The 21003-nt window shown below is 37.1% G+C and overlaps 1 protein-coding gene across 9 annotated transcripts in view; it reads right to left on the minus strand.

Annotated features, from left to right (window-relative positions):
- The window catches only part of LOC106076380 (glycine receptor subunit alpha-3-like), a 114295-nt gene that overhangs the window by 41229 nt on the left and 52063 nt on the right, over positions 1-21003 (minus strand). For 5 of the 9 annotated variants that reach the window (XM_056038528.1, XM_056038537.1, XM_056038533.1 and 2 more), the window contains exons 2-4: positions 8571-8813; positions 7245-7681; positions 5825-5901 (exon numbers count right to left, since the gene is read on the minus strand). In XM_056038528.1, coding sequence (XP_055894503.1) covers positions 5825-5901; positions 7245-7348 — 181 coding nt within the window. In that variant the 5' untranslated portion in view covers positions 7349-7681; positions 8571-8813. Of the gene's footprint in view, positions 1-5824; positions 5902-7244; positions 7749-8428; positions 8814-21003 lie in introns of all 9 variants that reach the window. The other 4 variants (XM_056038536.1, XM_056038532.1, XM_056038530.1 and 1 more) reach the window with 4 other exon arrangements.

Below are 21003 nucleotides of genomic sequence, written 5' to 3' on the forward strand. Positions count from 1 at the left end.
AAGCATGAGTTCTAAACTTTTTAACCCAACGCCCCCAGTATGTTAAAGTCAACAACACCAAATCGTCAACTCGAGTACTATGTACGGGTGCTCCACAAGGTTGTGTACTTTCTCCTGTACTGTACACTCTTTACACTAATGACATAAGAAGCATCTATGACTCAGTTAAACTCATTAAATTCGCTGATGATACTGCCATTGTCGGTCTTATTTCAGGAGACGAAACTCAGTATCGAAGCTCGATAGAAGAGTTTACAAACTGGTGCACCGACAACTCTCTAGAACTGAATGTAACAAAAACTAAAGAACTTATAATAGATTTTAGAAAGAAAAAACAAACTATACGTCAAATGCAAATAAACACTACATCTATAGAACAAGTAAAGGCTTATAAATATATAGGCGTTATCATCAACAACAAGTTTTCATGGGAAGACCACCTTGGAACTCTGTCAAAGAAAACAGCCCAGCGACTCTTTTTTCTATACAAACTCAATAGCCTTAAACTAAACAAGAAGAATTTTGAGACTTTTTACAGCGCGACTATACAAAATCTGCTAACATACGGAATAAGTTGTTGGCAAGGCAACGCCTCATCTAAACTGTTGCGACGTGTAGAAAACATCATTTAAAAAGCATCAAAAATTACACTCACAACATTACCATATTTAAAGGAACTTTTTGAACAAAAATGCCTAAAAAAAATCGAAAAAATCTTGGAAGACAACGGCCACCCGCTCCATCAGAACTACGTCAAGTCATCGCGAAGTGGGCGACTTCTGTCAATCAAAATAAGAACGGAGCGGTACAAAAACTCGTTCGTACCTCACTCGGTCAGACTCTATCACCGCCACTCATTGATCAGGGAACATGAAATGCACCAAGATACCTGTGTGTAGTCGCTGAATGAACTCTTTATGTTGTCTGTTGTATTTATGTGTATTTTTCTGTTGTGTTGTCTTTATATGAGAAAAGAGTCCTTGTAATCACAACAAATTTCCGTGAGGATCAATAAAGCAGTCTTAGTCTTATCTCAGGGTTATTTATCTAATTAGTCTAGCCAAGCGATCTTTCCCCTTCGAGGCTTGATTCTATCTTTTCTTATTTTTTTTCGAATGACCGGATGGCTGTCCATTAGCCCCAATGATGTAAAGGAGTCTGAACCATTGCCATGGGACTAATGAATCGGTTTAGAGAAAGACACACTTCCATTTTTCACTACTCTGTAGAAAGAGGGCATTCTGGGAATTCTGGGAATTTTTTTTTTTTTTTAACCATTGCTTGCTGGTCTTTTAAATGAAAATGGCTTTTATTTGTCAATGACATTTCATTGAAACTATATCGCTTAGTGCGACTTTGTTAACGTCTTACTTTATAGTAGATAATGGCTTTAAATCGAGAGGAGTGCTAAATAACTAAGTAAAGAGTAAACGACTCCTTTCAGACTTTGTGACCGATAATGTAAAGGCAATCTGTTTCTAAGGCCGACTGATAACGAGGGTGTCGTGTGGCCAGCACAACGACCAATCACCTTTACTTTCCCCAACTAATGTCAGGTATCCATCAGAAATGTGTGGCCTCAGGGGTGTCCTAAAAATAAGTCCGACGAAATCCATGTCTTCACCGAGATTCAAATTCGGGATACATTCGTTTCGAAAGCCAAGCGCTTTACCGCAATTGATTTGTCTATCCCCATAGTATTTAAAATTATGAATTTAGGACAAGATGAATTCAAAACATCAAATAAAAGTTTAAACTAAGTAGATGTATACACCAATAAATATTGCTCAATCGAAAACGTTTTCAATATTATGTTAAGGTCTGATCAAACGTACAAATAAAGTAAAAATTTCATAACTGCACTAATCCTTAATCTTTGGAATCGAAGTCATTGCTATTCATTATATACGTGTATAGGATACAGGTAAAGCGCGAAATATAGGCATTTAGGCGAAGTGGAAAATAGATTCATCATTTCAGTTTTCTGGCGAATAGAAAGATTTTTTTTTATTTTGAGAAAATTATGTTATAAATTAAAAAAAAACAACTTTATTTTTAAAGACAATACCTCTATTATACAACTTCTAGAGCGATTATTTTGCTCTTAATATCTAATTACTGTTAGATTTTTGAAAAATTTAATATTTTATACCCCGCCCCCTTTTCCCCCTTGCACGAGACAAAGTCCTGGTCAAGCGAATGCATTTATCTGCAGGACTTTAGAATATTCTAATAGTATGTTAGTATAGTTCCATGGTACGCCTTTAGATCATGCTTTAGATTTAGACTTACAAGACGGTGTGGAAAGTGTTCGTGAATATTAATTTATTAAACTCTTGAATGAATAGGGTCTAGATGCGGAAATACCCGAAGATGTTAAATATAGATATGTTCTAGTTTTCTTTTGCCAAATGTAAATTAATTTCTATTTATACTTTGAGAAAATTGTAACGGCCAAACTAGAAGTTTAACTTTGTGGTGAAGGAGCTAGTAATTCTTTTCCCAATGATTTTAATCCATTGTCAAATTTCTAGGGAAATCGTAAGAGCCGTTTTCGAGATCTGGGTCCACCCACCCACTTGGAAAGTGTGACTTGAATAGAGGTATTGTAATAAGATCCTTCAAGCAACTTTTCACACATGAAGGCAGATCAGGTCATTATGTAGAAGGTCGGATTTCCAGCTTTGCCGGTTACGTAGAGACACATTCTGATATAAATTATTGAGATATCTGAAAGTAATGACATCTGCAGGAAGTGACGTCATTGTAGGTTACAGCGTGGCATGAAATCTGTCTTGACAGCTGCAATCTACGCGAGAGATCTAACAGCTCTATAATATAACATGTTATATACATTTATTTCTAAATGAGTGGATGCTAATCATATGTCTTGACATTTTAGCTCAGTTTATTTATTTTGTCCTCAACAAGAAATACTTTAATAATCTAGATCGAACAAAACAAGTGAACCGAAATGGTTCGCGGTCATTTCATCCCCGGTCACTTCAACCCCGGTCACTTCAACCCCGGTCACTTCATCCCCGGTTATTTCATCCCCGGTCACTTCATCCCCGGTCATTTCATCCCCGGTCATTTCATCCCCGGTCACTTCATCCCCGGTCACTTCATACCCGGTCATTTCATCCCCGGTCACTTCATCCCCGGTCACTTCATCCCCGGTCATTTCATCCCCTGGTCACTTCATCTCCTGGTCACTTCAAACCCGGTCATTTCATCCCCTGGTCACTTCATTCCCGGTCATTTCACCCCCTGATATTTTCATCATCTGATCATTTTTAGCTAACAAATTGTAATTTAAAAAATCATGAAATATTTAATGTATTCATTTTTTATTTAAATGACAAAAACGTGGCATGTTAATGTTTAAAAGAAATTAAAGCAAAACTTATACAGGCGACATGATATCACGAGGATGGGTGAACTCCGCCTAGATTAGAAAAAAATAAAACCTTATTTCAAGGCTTAAAATGACGCACCCATTTTCAAGAAGGAGCGATTGAAAAAAAATCAAATAAAGTGAAACATGGTCGTCGTACTTTCACCACACCTTGGCCTTTGATGATAAGTTATCAGCGGGATGATCATAATTATTGTAATCGCACTTCTATCTCTCAAATGATTTTTTACTACTTCCACCAAACCTTGGCCTTCGATCCAGATAATATTATGATATTACAACCCCCACATCCAATAGAAGCGCTATAGCTAAGTACACACCCAGATTTACAATAAGATTTCTCATTAAGAAAACAAAGTGGAAGAGGAAACACTATAAACGCATTAGTAACAAGTCATAAAATGTCAAAAAGCATTATACATAATCATATTTATATATAAAATATTTAATTCGGGATGAAATGACCGGGGATGAAGTGACCGGGGGATGAAGTGACCAGGGGATGAAATGACAGGAGATGAAGTGACCAGGGATGAAGTGACCAGGGATGAAGTGACCAGGGGATGAAGTGACCAGGGGATGAAATGACCGGGGATGAAGTGACCAGGGATGAAGTGACCGGGGATGAAATGACCGGGGATGAAGTGACCGGGGATGAAATGACCGGTCACCAACCGAAATACTGTGAATTTCAAAACGATTTCGTCAAGATTAACTACAATGTATTGTTTGACTTTCTCTCTCTAAAACGTTCCCCTTTCAGACCTTGCGATCTATGGGGGCAGATGATGTTAAGGTCACGTGATTCCATCTGGCCAACGTTTAACGAGGCTATTAATGTTATGTTATCAATGTTATGTTATGTTATGTTATCAATGTTATGTTATGTTATCAATGTTATGTTATGTTATGTTATCAATGTTATGTTATATTATGTTATGTTATGTTATCAATTATATGTTATGTTATGTTATATTATGTTATGTTATGTTATCAATGTTATGTTATCAATGTTATGTTATGTTATGTTATCAATGTTATGTTATGTTATGTTGTCAATGTTATGTTATGTTATGTTATGTTATCAATGTTATGTTATGTTATGTTATGTTATCAATGTTATGTTATGTTATGTTATGTTATCGATGTTATGTTATGTGGCCAGCACAACGACCAACCGCCTTTGCTCTCCTCAACCAAAGTTGGTTACCCAATACAGTTTTTGTGGACTCAGGGGCGCCCTAAAAATCTCGAAATTCAAAATCCCGTAGTACATTCTGGTCCAATCTCTTGTGTTGGGGGGGGGGGGGGGAATTTTAATATTAAATCTTGTAACTCCATGGTTCACTTCAATTGAAAAGATTTTATTGTTTCATAGGTACCCTTGATTCACTTTTTTTTTAGATCCGCCATTGATTCACTAAGCGCCCTGGCTTTGCTTCTCTTGAAGCGCCCTAATTCATGTATCGAGAGGGGGCCGAGAGTGACTCACTAGTGGGGTCAGTCTTGTAGAAATGACTCACAGCTTATAAAGACGCTAAAGGAGCGCTTTTATGAGAGGCGGCCCAATCGATTAATGCATTGGAAGGTGTCTGTTGTCCAGACATAAATTGAAAGGGTTAAAGTCAGACTAGCACCAAGACACAAAGCCAAAGAGAATGAGATAAATTACTTTTTTTAACGCTCTGAAACGTGATATTTTGTAGAGTTTCAAAACCAACTTTAAAACTAATGTTTATGCATACATAAACAATGGATGCCAGGAAAAGAAAAGTGCAAATATAAATTATACAGAAAAAGAAATATGTAGATATATTATTTTACCTAGCATCTAGTGTTTAATTGGCGAATGCATTTATAAGTCACAGATTCAAATACATATAATAATGAAGTCTCAAATGATACTCATTAACTGACAATACCTTCCACGGCCTAAGTGACTCTTGTTTTCGTCCATAATGCTTTTATTAATAGCTTGACTTTAATAATTATACCACCACTTCAGTCAAGTACTATTTCTTTCCCTTGTTTGAGATAGCAAACAAAATAATTTATTACCAATAGTTAATTAACTAATTGATTAATTAAAAAAAAAATGATTCTTGTGCTGTCAGGTAAAACTAATAATTGTGCAAAATTTCATCTTCATCCGAGCTTGAGTGTCGGAGAAATAACGTGAACAAACTTTTGGCCGGACACACACAAACAGACCGAGTGAGTTGATATAAGCTTTGTAAACTTTTGACTTTTGTTTACGATGTCCTGCGTTTGACCACCGGTCACTTTAATCGCCATCATTTACCCTCCCCTTCTTTCCCTAAGATACGAATGACCAGTGAAACAGCCCTGGACAAAGAAGTCCCAACGATAAAAGGAATGAAATATGGACATCTAGTGACCACTGACCTTCCTCATAGTCCGGCGGCACTCGTGGATCGTAACCGTTGCTCTGATTGTTGAGTAGCTGCGTGAGTACGTCCCGTCTGCAAAAACACAAAACAGTTGGATGGTCAGTGACCTGGTGTCAGCTACTAGTCGTTTGTCTTGACCAGACTTATTCAATAACTAGTCTATTGATCTCTCTGGCGCTTGTTGTTTACACGTAAAGGAGACTGTGTGGGTGGGGAGGGGCAGCTTATTGCATTTGTACTGCTATGTCAAGCTCTAGTCAGGGCCCACAAATGAAATAGAAAAAAAAATTAACAGCGAAAAAAATAAAATTATGCAATTTATTAAAAGCTAATGTACTCCAACAATAACAAGGGGGAGAATTTTCACATTTTCTTTCCTAAAAAATTATTTTTAGTTCTGTGCGAATCTTCACTAATCAGAGGCCCTAGGCGGCTGCCTAGTTTATCTATGCCTAAGGCCGGCCCTGCTCTAGTGGACCACTGTGGACATGTTATAAAATGCTGATTGGGACATACAATTACTTACGTAGCCCATAATAGCAGAATCTAAAGAAGTTCTTTTTAAAAAAATTGCAGGGATTTAAATGAGGTTGTTGAAACGAGGCCAGACAAGGCTCTCTCTTAGCCTCGCCTCTCTCTTATCTATTCGCTTCTCCTCTCTTATCTGTTTTTATCTTTCTCTCTCTCTCTCCCTTGTATACCTATTTGTTTCTTCTTCTATTCTATACTCCAGACATTCACTAGTACTAAACATGTGTCCATTACATGCGTTTAATTCAGCGCAGGCCGAACTCGGCACAAAGGTGGGGCGGGGGGGGGGGGAGGACGGGGTGATTTGGACGTTGGATATTCTCGCGAAAACAGTAAGTCCAGCTCTTGTGAAAATGTTGTTAAAATGTCAAAAGGGACATATAAATATTATAATTACTGAGGTAGCCCCTAACAGCAGGGTATGGGGACTTTGAAAAAGAACATGGATTTTCAATTGAATGGAGCTTGATGAAATGACGTCAGAACGGGATCTCTTCATCTAACTTCTCTCTCTCTCTCTTCTTTCTCAACCATTCTCTTATTCTCCTCTCCTCACCTCTCTGTTTTTATCCACATTTATTCTATTCTATTTTAATCTATGCTAAATGATTACTACCATATTTTTGTACATGATATTTATGGTAAATTCGTCTTCTACCTTCGCTGCAGGCCTGATGGTACTACATACCACACTTGCGGCGGGGGTGCGTTTCACAGTTTGAGAAACGCATTTTTTACGTTCAATTATGATGCTGCAAATGTTTAGTTCCAACAATTGAGGTGAAAGATCAAATAACAAGAACTAACAAACACACCCTCATGATTTTCTGACTGCAGCGTTAACAAGAGAAAGAAGCAATTCATGAAGTCAGTTCTAATCTTACCTGTTAAACGTGTTGTTGGACGCCCGTTGGCTGTCTCCAGTTTGTTTAGCGGCCAGCACGATCCAAGAGCAGACCAGACAAATCCCAAGGCTCAATATCAACATGGTGGTCAGTCTATGAACTGTGTCCTCTCTGGTTTGAAATTGATCGATCCTGGCCTTGACTCAGTGGACGCAATCATTACCTCGTATCCGATGGATAACTTCTTTATGTATAAATAAAAACCTCCACTATTTAAATATAAATAACTCCACTATGTATAGATGGATAAATCCACTAGGCCGAATCTCAAAGTATCCCGTAAAAGTTATGTTTCAACCATATTAAGCAATATTTATCCAAAAGTTGAGAACTCCTTAACTCTCAAATGTATTTCCCAGTTGAATGACTTCAATTTTCGATGTCATCAGAGCAACGCATGACGTAACGAGACAGTACTGAAGATTAAATCCAGGAAATTATTTTCCGATGTAACACAATAAAAGGCTCACAATTATTTGTATACTAAAAAAAAATAATTCACTTTTACTTCTAATTAAAATCTATATTTGAAGTTACACATTTCGTAAGGGATTCTCAAAATTTAATAAATCGATATCTAGATCTAAAACATTTTTGTGGAAAGAAGATATGGGCTTTAAATTGAGAAGTTAAGTCTTTAAACTACTTTGAAATTTAGGGAAAAAGTAATATCCTTCGGAGGTGAAGTGGCTGAGTAGTCAAATGCTTGGCTTCGAAACCGAAGGGTACCGGGTTTGAATTCTGGTGAAGACAGGAATTTTTTTTATTTTGGCACATCTGAGTCCACCCAGCTCTAATGGGTACCTGAAATTAGTTGGGAAAAAGTAAAGGCGGTCGTTATCCTGGCCACATGACACCCTCGTAAACCGTGGGCCACAGAAACATATGACTTTTATTTCATCCGTCCTATAAGCCGCATTGTCTGAAAAGGGAAATTTACTAATATCCTTCACATTTAAAATGAATCGTGGTTTACATTCCTTTCAATGCTAATGATAAATTGCAATATAAGATTAAAAATTTGACCCTTAACGTTGGTCTCACCAAACAAATCAATGCACTTTGAACAAAAAAAAAGTTAAATCTAATATAGCAAACTACTACTCTATTTTGAATTTCGGGATTTTAGGGCGCCCCTGTGTCGCCTCAACTCTAATGGGTACCTGACTTAAGTAGGGGAAACTAAATGCCGTTGGTCGTTGCTCTGGCCACATAACACCCCGCTCTTTAACCGTTGGCCATAGAAACAGATGACCATAACATCATCTGCCCCATTGATCGCAAGGTCTGAAAGGGGAACTTTACTTTTCTATTTTATGTGAAATTTACAATTCCGAAGAACTAATGATGAACTTGCAAAATTCACAACACGTGGCTCCTGACAATGGAAAAAAATGCTTTGACTCTTCAGAGAAATATATTAAGTATTTGAAGTAATTTCCAAAGAGCCATTCACCATTCAGCGTCGCTAGCAACCAATAAAAAACTCAGGATTTATGGACTTTCCGTTCTTTTTCTCCAGCCGCTCATGAATATTTATCAGCACGTCTGAAAGAGAGAAATTAAGAAAGTTGAGAATAAGTGTTTAGGCTGTTTTGATTTTATTGTATTTCTATCTACACACAAGGAATACTATGAATAAGTACTACGGATAACCCGAGTTTATTGTATTTCTTTCTACAGTCTACACACAGGGATTATTTTTTGTGATAATGCACTGCATATAGATAATCAGGAATGTTTCTTTATCTTCTTATCTTAAACAATACAGACTTTACTTCAAAAAAGAAGATTATTACGTCCTACGCGTCATGCATTCAGTCCTGCATATTAACCAATGACTTCAATTCTGCCACTGGTTTTCCTGGCCAGCTCAGGCAACCCATTCCATGCTCTAATAGCACTAGGGAAGAAAGAGTATTTGTACAAATTTGTCCTAGCATATGGGATGAGATGTGTGCCTTTATCTTTGTGTCTTTCTGAGTATTTTATTAAATTTTGTTTTTGTATTTGAAGATTATGGTTCAGTGTTGTATGTATAATTGCTACTTTACTTTTGCGTCTTTTGTCCTGAGGGCTTTCTAAATTTATTTTCTTTACTAAAAGTGTTACTCTAGTCAAATGTGAATATTCGTTTGTTATGAATCTCACTGCTCTTTTTTGTATGTTTCAGTTTCTTAATGTTCTTTTGAGTTGAGTTTCTTTCCCTTAATATAGTTGTATTTTTGCTGCTTAACGCTAGAAATAAACTAAAATATTATTCATATGAACAGTACCACACTTGATCTTATGATAGAAATGTATCATCATAATAAAAACTTAAAAACTGCTGGTGTCAATGTGGGCAGTGTAGAATCACCTTGCTGGGTAGGACACCTGCCACGCATGTCTTCGCAGATGAGACCCTTTTTGGGCCATCCTAAAGGAGGACAGCGTAGTAAAGGTGCCCCCCCCCCCCTGTAAGCGTTATAACGATCAACTGGGGTGCCAGCACGCCCCTACTGGCATAAAGAAGAGCATCTGACAGCAAGTGACTTCCAAAAAGAGACAGTTGAAAACTTCTGTCAATGGTCGCAGGACACACTGGAGCAGGGGTTCTCAACCTGTGGGTCGCGACCCCCCTGGGGGTCGATTGACGATTTGCCAGGGGTCGCCTAAGACCATCAAAAATAAGGATTGTTATTGTCTATTCTTCTATTGCTGTGCGTGTCTCTTTGGGAAGGGGGGGTCGCGGCAGTGTGGTATATTGTAAAAAGGGGTCGCCGAGCTTAAAAGGTTGAGAACCGCTGCACTAGAGACTCAAAGAAAAGTCATTACCGAGGACAGGCGCACATGTCGAAAAGAGAACACAACTAAACCCACGTGACAAAATACGCAACTTGCTATTGGCTCCGTGTAGTCACGTGAAACACTGCACTCTTTCTTAATCTTTGCATTTGAAGACGACAATAACTGTTACTGTAAGTTCTCCAAATTTTTTTTTTTATTTTTATTATAGCATTCTACCAATGAGAATACTATTTTCTGAGTACGGTAAGCATTAAACAAAGACGTGTGTCTTGTGAATCTAAAAAGTATTTTGTTTTATTTATTTCTTTTCTCATTTCTGTAACACCTCTCCATTTTCTGACACCGGGTAATGACAATTATTTCTTAACATTAGTGCACTGGTTCCCAAACTTTTTCCTTCACGGAACACTTTGCACATTCTGAGTATTTAGCGGAACACTTTGCTTCACGTGGTGGCCTACTAGTAAATTATTCCAGTAGCTCGTGGAACACTTATTCAGGCCTCGTGGAACGCTAGGGTTCCGCGGAACACAGTTTGGGAAACACTGCACTGGTGTTTGAGTCTACCTTCAACTATCTGGAACCCTCCTCCATTTTTTTTTTCTATTTTTAGCCTACTTTGTCTGTGTCTGGTCTGTCAATTCAAATCATGGTAACAAAGTCGAAGTCCCTGTCATTCCCATCTTCCGAGATCTCGGCGCCTGGTCCACTTGGCGGGAGAGAAACAGCAGACTTCTGCTTCAGATGTTACCACCAGGAAATCATACTGGAAGACGATCGCCACCTTCACTCACCCATTTCTCCATTTTCCCAATCTCCTGTGTGTCCCCCCCCCCCTCCTATCTCCCACCGATTCCGTTTGAAAGATGTCTGGCAGCACATGTACTTGTTAGGTAAGGACGTAACCAATCAAATTGCCAGAGGAAAGTCTGCCTGACGGACTAAAAAAAGAGATCTTCCCGCCTTTTTTATTTTATTTTAGCAATTCAGAAAAAAAGTAAATTGAAGTTGTGTTTTTGTGTGAATAATATTTAAATGAACAGACATTCAACTAGATAGATACATACAACCAAGAGATGGTCTTACTGGACTACTAGCATATTAGGATCTCATTAAAATATGTTTAAACTCAACTATATTCACACTATATTAAATACACATGTTTCAAATTTTATAGTTATATAGTTTTAATTTCAATTTAATTGAGCCGATTGTGGACTACATAATTACTTTCTTTCTGGTGGTGTCATTCCTAAGTTTGTGGAATAATTTAGGTGATGGAAATATACATATATGAATGTAAGTAATATTAGAGAGGTATATCTCGCATATGGAGTCCAATACAAGCTCTTCCCTGTATCACATACAAAGCATTGACTTATAGTTTTGAAAAGTAAAATGTAAAAAAAAAATGGTGTTCGATAGTAAAATAATTTAAGACTGTTACATCACTGTTACATTACTGTTACATCACTGTTACATCACTGTTATGTACTAGACATCAATTTTTCTATTCATAGTCAGACCACAACCTCACATATAAGTTTATACGTATTACAGACTTTTAACTAAACATACACAGAATCTCAAGTGTGCTAAACTACATAGAGTGTGGGCAAGCCCCAATCTACGTAATTTGGTCACATTTCAATGAATCTAATGTGGGCAAACTTCAATTAACATAATAAAGGCTAAATGAATCTACTGTAGACAGATTTCAATAAACCTTCTGTGGACAAATTTCAATAAATCTTCTGTGGACTAATCTCAATGAATCTAATGTGGGCAAACTTCAATGAATCTACTATGGACAAATTTTAATGAATCTAATGTGGACAAATTTTCGATGACACAGTCGTCCTTGCACGTCATTGCTTAATCATTTCTGTTCTGTACTGTAGCCCTGTAAAAGGATGTCCAATGTTTTAGCTAAGTAATTGTATCCAAGAGTGTCATCTTGCTGTGCTCAGACAGTGAGATTGAGGCTACTGCTTGCTGTTGTCATACAGTGAGATTGAGGCTATTGCTTGCTTTTGTCATACAGTGAGATTGGGGCTATTGCTTGCTTTTGTCATACAGTGAGATTGGGGCTATTGCTTGCTTTTGTCATACAGTGAGATTGAGGCTATTGCTTGCTTTTGTCATACAGTGAGATTGGGGCTATTGCTTGCTTTTGGCATACAGTGAGATTGAGGCTATTGCTTGCTTTTGCCATACAGTGAGATTGAGGCTATTGCTTGCTTTTGTCATACAGTGAGATTGAGGCTATTGCTCTAATTCATTTAAGGAGCTCTCCAGCGTAGCAGTTGAACACAGACAATGTACCCAGGGGGTACATAATTTGATAATTTATTGTCCATAGATTGTACCAAAAGATAGTCCACTAATAATGTTTATAAGCAAGTAATCTTCAGCTTGAGTCAGGTTTACAATTCAATAAATTTATGTTTCATAAAACAGCTATTTAAATTTTAAATTCAATATTACATTCATACTGCTTGATCAAAGTGCCTATCTCTTTGTTGTTTGACTATTTGTAAACTTATCCTAATCTATGTTCATCTAGAATGTTGTACTTTTCAAGTACTTTTGCATATTGTTCAAATCCCCTTGTAAACAAACACAAGTATCTTGAGAACTGAATGCGTAGGTACTTTAAAATAAACTTTTTTTTTGAATTGCAGAGAATCACTTTATTATAAAAAACAACAACACGGCGTAGCATACGCTGCAATTTTGCAGGGCCGGCTTTAGGGCACTACAACCTATGCGATCGCAGTGGCCCCGCACTTTCATAGGCCCCACGCTAATCCTAGTTGTAAATTATTAAATAAAACCATTTAAAAAAAACTTATAACTAACACATTTTCCGCATCCTCCTGATTTATCAGGAGTTCCTGGAAATCTCCTGAAATCTCTAAATATACGAAAAAGTCCTGGAAATCTTCGGAAATTATTAAAAATCTTTTGAAAACTCATAAAAATCTCATGAAATATGGACGAAGATTGTCATTTTGGGGTGTCATTCAATATGAAAAACCCCAATCCTACGCGAGATTTACAAAAATGAAGAATTACTTGAGGTCAACAACTTTTTTTTTCTCATTTGATTGAAACATTTGGTAATTCTGAGCTTGATCTATGTAGGAAACAGAAATTTTATGATATAATGTATGACTTCGCTACACGCAAGTCTCGTAAAGTAATTACGTAAATTCTGTACGTAGTTAGGAATGAATAAAATGCAAAGACGAGTCTATTTTCGAATACTCTTAGTTTTCACTTATTATCCGTATCCCTACAGAAACTGGGCCCTGCGTAATCCTTTTCGCATAAGGCCTCACAACGGTTCAGTCTGGCCCTGTTATTTAGTGAGGTGTGAATACAGAGAAGATTGCTTGTTCTCTCCTCCCCCTTTTTTTTTCACCGCAAAAGTTACGTGGGGTAACTCTAGTCCGACTTGCAGAAATAAAAGAGCTATCTTTCCATGACTTGGTGGTGGTGTCAGGCATGGTCAGGCCATGAAGAGAATTATGTATATATAGATAGCGACCTGTCTTCATAGTACTCATAAAATACGTTTTACATTAGTCACAAAACAGTGGAAAAAAAACAACATTAAAACTACTTTTTCAAAAGACCATATCTCCTTTATACAACTTATAGAGCCATAGATTTTCACTTAATAACTAATGAAATGTTAGATAAAAAAATGTAATATACTTAAACCTTACCCCTTTTCCCCCGAAAAGAATTCTGCTGATGCAAATGCATAGATCTACTATACTTTATAATATTCCAATAGTAGGCCTTTTGATCTAGATCTAAATCACGTTCTCTAGCCAAATTTAAATTTATTTTTTTTTTTTACTTTGAAAAATTGTAATCGTCAAACTAGAGTTTTCCAATTGTGGTCAAATGTAATTCTTTTCTCAGCGATATACATCAACTTTTCTAGGACAATAGTTAAAACCTTTTTTGTCTATTTCTACCGGAATATTGATTTTACGAGTTTAAAAGCTCCTTGTTGTATGTAGGTATTTGTTAGGAAACATTTTCTGTCATCTATTTATCGACCTCTTCCTGTACTATTGATTGATTCTCTATAGTAAGCACCAGGCAATGGAATCAGGTCTGCAACTGAAGTCAATGTTTGATGTTGTCAGTGTGAATAAATAATGACTCTAGACTTTGAGACCTACAGCAAGTTGACAGTCAAGGAGGTTTCGTGGAAAGTTTTGTATATAGACCGATCGCCATTACCCACCGGCTACGCCCGTTGATTCTATTAGAGAGAGGGAAAACGTACTGATAACAAGCTTACAGTTGAAGACCTCTCGTAATGACATAGATTTGTATGGTCTTCTAATGGTCTTCTTTGATCTTCAAAGATCTTCTGTAATATTGAGATTCTCGATACGTTTTATTTGATATTTAATATTTAATTAATTTATTTAAGAGACATTTGTATAGGTTGCATTTTATTTCAATCTGTAGATATCTTCTTAGATTATTAAAGATCTTCTATGTTATTCTTTATGTTTTTTTATGTAATTCTTTGGCCTTTAATAATCTTCTTCGATCTTCTATGATCTTTTAATGATCATCTTTAATCTTCTTTTTCTATGAAAGTCTGAATAAAGATTCTAAAAGATTTTTGTTATTCATCGATCTTTAATGGTCTTCTTCGATCATATATGATCTTTTAATGATCATTTAATCTTCTTCTTCTATGATAGTGAGGATCTTCTTATCTTATCATATAATACAGACGTTACTTCAAAAAAGAAGATGATTACGTCCCACGCGTCATGTATCTAGTGATGCATGTTAACCAATGACTTAAACTCTGCCAAGTCACTGGTTTTCCTGGCTAGCTCAGGCAACCCATTCCATGCTCTAATAGCACTAGGGAAGAAGGAGCTTTTGTACATATTTGTCCTAGCATATGGAACGAGGAATGTGCCTTTATCTTTGTGTCTTTCTGAGATAATGATTCTTAGTGATCTTCTATGATTTTTTTTTCATTCTTTGGTCTTTAATGATCTTCTTCGATCATCTATGATCTTCTAATGATCATCTTTTATCTTCTTCCTCTGTGATAGTCTGACTAAAGATTCTTAATGATCATCTACTATTTTTATTCTTTGGTCTTTAATGTTTTTTTTTCGATTTCCTATGATCTTCTAAGGATCACCTTTCAATCACCTTTTAATCACCTTTTAATCACATTTTAATCACCTTTTAATCACCTTTCAATTACCTTTTAATCACCTTTAAAATCACCTTTTAATCCCCTTTCAATCACCTTTTAATCATCTTTTAATCACCTTTTAATCACCTTTTAATCTTCTGTAACAGTTGGGCTAAGGACCAGTGCTTTATAACTATTCAATCTACATCTAGATATATTTCAATCTAAAGACAATCACAATGACAACATTATTAAACCAAGTGTGCTCCAGATGTAGACGCTGTGAGATGAGCTTGTAAATTTCTAACTAGATTTATTTCGTTTCTGTTCAAATTCATTCGCTTTTTACATAATCCTGGAACAATTCACTGCTTCAGTCTAGCATGTGTGTATTAATTGAATTCAGAGCGTTAGAAGAACATTAAACCTGTTATATAAATCACTTTGTGTGGATAATTTCCTTAGCATTAATTACTAGGAAAATCAATAGGGATGTTCAAATTGCATGAAGAGTCTTTGAAAATCGCTATTTTTTTCTTCGTGTAGGAAATTCACGTTAACAAATGGAGAGAATCTGATAGATAATAATAGAGATGAAAGCAGACAAGAAGACCTGGTGAAATCCATTGTTTAAAACGCAAATGCTTGTGCAGAGATAGAGAAATAGAGAGAAAGAGAGAGAGAGAGAAATAGAGAGAGAGAGAGAGATAGAGAGAGAAAGTGTGTGTTTTAGAGTCCTAGAGACCTCACCCACTGTAAAAATAAATAAATAAAACGACAAAACAACAACAACGTTAGATTACATGCTTGGATGACAAACGAATACAATATAATAATTCCCAAGGGTTGTCTACCCTGAATCACCCATACATTATTGTCACGAACACTACCTCTCATAAGACAGTAACAATTATTGTTATATATTGTTTGTTTATCTCGTCGTGAATACTAATTAGAGACCTAAACTGGGATGGCTGCCTGGTCCTGAGGTTTGCGCGCTGGACTGTCGTTTGGATTTATCGATGGTTCCGGGTTCAAACCCTGCCCGCTCTCATCCCCCGTCATCCTGCGGAAGGTTTGGACTGGGAAGTAAACAATCTTCAACTCTGAAGGAACATCAGAAACATGTAAAACATTTTTACAACATTTTTTTTACAAATTCATTGGTTTTCCTGACTGCTCAGACAACCTTTTTTCATGTTCTAATGGCACTAGGGAAGAAGGAGCACTTGTACGAATTTGTTCTAGCATATGGAATAAGAAATGTGCCTTTATGTTTAGATTTTTCTGAGGGCTCTATTTTTATTTTTTTTAAAGTTTTCTTTATTTGAGCTCGCACTTCTTCTTCTTCTTCTAGCCAGCTTTATTGCTGCTGAGCTGTGAGCTCTTTTGCAGACTGTGCCAAGGAAAATAAGTGTGCTGTTTTCTTCAGTTGTTCAGCACTGCCGTACAGGGTTGTTGGTTATGTTTGAGCTCGCACACAAAAAGAAGTATATTATGATATCGTTATACAACTTACTTTAATGTCGCCAATAAATAACACCATTTTTCTCCCACAATGAAAACAACTAAAATATCACTTAGCAAATATATAGGACGTGTGATACTTGCGTGTCCTGCCTTTTTGTTACGCGTCAGAAAACACTACTCGGAATAAAGTGACTTCTGGAGGGAGTATTTCTTCACGCAGGTAGATTTTTTTTTTTTTACTGTCAGTCAGGCGTACTCACCTGTCTTCGTAAATAATTAACATGGTGCACCGTATTGATCACTTTTGGAACACTTATGAACTTGCATAATCGATTAAACATCCACGCTCAATCAAAAGCCTCTCTATTGAGTCATTGATATGGGTACAATAGACAGAGTCGTGAACGGTCCCCTTGGAGTTTAGAACACAGAAAGTAAAGGACATAATTTATATCTATTTTTTTTAGATAAAAAAATTCAGTAAAATCAATGGAAGCTTCTACAGGTATTTGGGGGTTGGGGGATATTGCCTATTTAGGACATTTTTTTTACAGCGGGCATTTGTTGTTGTTTTTTGTTTTACATGTTTCGGATGTTCCTTCAGAGTTGAAGATAATTACTTCCTAGTCCACACCTCCCGCAGGACGACAGGGGATGGGAGCGGGCAGGGTTTGAACCCGGGAACCATCGATAAATCTGAACGACAGTCCAGCGCGCAAACCGCACGACCAGGCAGCATTTAAACCCAAACCTACCACACACATACTCAAACACACATACACACATACCGTTTCGGCGTCGAGACGATATAGCGCAAGGGACGATTTGGCGCGAGATATTCAGACTATAATTTAAGAAACACGTTACTTCGATAATAAAGTTTATTTTCACCGTACTGTATTATTGTATGTATATTGGGAGCTCTGTCCACATCCATCGCTTTGTATTTTCACAAAAATATTTAAGGATGCATTGGGTGAAACATCTTCTCGTGACGCAGATAAGGACGAACAGCTCAAGTCAACACCTACCTAGACTTAGCATGATAAAATAAATAGCTGGAGATACCATAAATAAATTTAATTACATTAACAACTTTTGTGCAAACGAAAAATTTCATCGAATTTTTATCATACTTTGTTTGCGTATGTAAATTTGCGTGATAACTAATTTTACAAAGCATATATCAACTCTGTCTGTCTGTCTGTCTGTCTGATAAGAAGTTTGTACACGCAATCTCGGATCGAGCTGAAAATTTGCACAATTATTTCTTTTACCTGGCAACACAAGAATCAATTTAAAAAAAAGTTAATTAGTTAAATGACTATCGGTAATTAATTATTTTGTTTGGTATTTTGAACAAGGGAAAGAAATTGTACTTGACTGAAGTAGTGGTCTAGCTGAATTAGCTCCCTTTATAGGTCTCCATTCTAAATTGAAACAAACACTATATAACTATACAATCTAATCTAGTTATAAGCACCTCACTAACAGTGGTTAGCACGTCGGCCCGAAGTGGTGTAAGCCACGAGTTCAAATTTAGGTCTCCCTAACCGTTTTTGTAAATCATATATCAGATATCCCTTTCCTTCTACCCTTTCCACCCCCTCATTTTTCTAACTGCCCAACTGGTCCAGATAAGTCATAGCGTATTAAGAAAGCTAAAATCATGAAATAGCTCTAAACAAAAACAATTGGTACAAATATTTCTTATCGCACAGATTTATTGTTGTAGGTCTAGATCTATTACAAATTTAATTACATGACTGACCCAAACTAATAGATATAACTACGCTTAATATAGGCCTTTTTTTTTAAAGTATTATTTATTTTTTTCTTTCTTTCTTTCTTTTCTTCTTTTACTTCCTAGTTCTATTTCTCTCTTTTTCTGTCTCTCTCTGTTTCCGAGGAACTTGTCTCACTAATCTAACCAGACATTATGGTCCAAACTAATTGTGATTATACACTCTCTTGCCGATGGATTCTTTCTGGGTTTTTTTTTAAGCCCAGCGGAGATAAAATCTTACATCTCCGACACCAAATATTATCCTATCCATTGGGAATTGAACCCTCCTCATCTAATTGTCGATGTGTGGGATGGATGCTGAGACGCCCCATGAGCCCTGGCTCCCGTTTCAGGCGACACCTTTGTGATCAGAGTGAATCGAAGCCCGACACCCTCCAAAGTTTAAATAATTTAATAGCCTTCCCCTGCTTCGCTCCCTTTGACCAATTATCTCCCTTGCCAGCTAACACTACCCCGTGAAAATAAACTGGTTATGTTTGTTATTTGTGCAGGATGTAGACCAACGTTAATTATACAGAAAAGAAAACAATATTATTTCTAATTCACACACACACACAAATACACACACACAGCCATATTGATGAATGTTTACGTTTTAAAGCCATTTACAAATTAATCATGTTCGCCCAATACACCCCCACACTCAGACAACCCCCCACACTAACACTCCCCACACCCACAAATACACACCCACCCTCGCCCACACAGCCAAAACTCGCCCACTCAGCCACATTCACACACGCAGCCACACTCGCACACACAGCCACACTTGCACGCGCAGCCACACTCGCACACGCAGCCACACTCGCACACGCAGCCACACTCGCACACGCAGTCACACTCGCCCACACAGCCACACTAGCCCACACAGCCACACTCGCACACGCAGCCACACTCGCACACACAACCACACTCACATATGGATAAACATGTCCGCAATAATCCCTGAAAGTTGCCACTATTCCATAATGGTAATAAAGAAGATGAAAGAATGAAGTGTGAAAGGTCTCCAACGTTGAGAGATGAATCAACATTTACACTTGGATTAGACTACATTTGTACAAATGCTCCTTCTTCACTAATGCTATTAGAGCATGGAATGGGTTGCCTGAGTCAGCCAGGAAAACCAGAATTTTAGTCATCGGTTAACATGCATGACTAGATGCATGACGCAGATGACGTAATTTGTCAGATGACCACATTGCTGAAGACCACCCATGTTATGAATTGGACAGTGTATTACGTGACCAAGGCTCAATGATTTGGATAGAAGTAGAAGAGAAGAGACGACTTTTCATTGAATTATGTCCCTTTAACAGGTGCATTCAGTTCGGACCTTTGTATTAGAGAGAGAGATGGAGAGAGAGAGAGAGAGGGAAAGAGGGAGAGAGATAGAGAGAGAGAGAAAGAGAGAGAGAAGAGAGCGTGCTTCCAGTAAGAAATTTCATATAACTGCTTTTTTTGTCTCTCTAAGCAAAGGTAATGAGTTTTGTGTTTGTGCTTATGCTATGGAATTGTTCCAAAAGTTAATCACACGCTCACAATAATGCGAACTTTTTTTTAATAGTCGCTTCAGCACTTCCGGTTAACATTTTTTAATGAAAAATGTGGATGGAGGATGATGGAAAGTAAAATTAAACAGAGAAATAATTGTCAGGAAGTTGTGTGTGTGAGTGTGTACGCGTGTGTGTTTGTGTGGGGGGGGGGGGTAGAATAAAACTTCAAAAAGAGTATGAAAGGAAGAAGGTCCGTGAGAAAGGTGATTTAAAATGTAAATATAAAATATACCCGACAGTAATATGGCGCCTACTCAATATTAAATTTGAAAAGCTAGAATAAAAAAAAAATTGGTGAAATATGACACATCATTGACAGTACGTTACACATGATGGACATGGCGTTACACATCACTGATGTTACATTACATGGATGGCTGCCTGGTCGTGCGGTTTGCGTGCTGGCTGTCGCTCGGACGTATCGATGGTCCCGGGTTCAAAACCCAGCCCGCTCCCATCCACTGTCGTCCTGCGGGAGGTTTGGCCTAGGAAATAAATTTATCTGCAGGTCTGAAGAAACATTTGAAACATGTCAAACATTATACAACAAACAAAACACATTAGCGTTATACTAAACACCATTGTTTTACATTACACGTATCGTTTACGTTTTATATATATATATATATATAAAATATGTAAATATTGTACAGAGAAAGATGAATTAAGTTATTTATTTATTTAAAAAGCACTTTAGTATTTCGCTTGTGTGTCTGTGCATGTCTAAGAGTCACTTGCAGACTGATTATAATCGTGATCATGTCTGGGGGTTTTAGAACAATGTTGTTTTTTATTTCGTTGTTTTTAACTCTTTCTCTCCTAACAGACGACACCAGCGTTGATTCCACCAGAATGTGGTAAATAATTACGGAGAGAAAGAGCTAAACTAGTAATTCTCTTTTTTAAAGACTTTTTTAGCGT

Source organism: Biomphalaria glabrata, chromosome 8 (genome assembly GCF_947242115.1).
Source record: "Biomphalaria glabrata chromosome 8, xgBioGlab47.1, whole genome shotgun sequence".
Lineage (NCBI taxonomy): Eukaryota > Metazoa > Mollusca > Gastropoda > Planorbidae > Biomphalaria > Biomphalaria glabrata.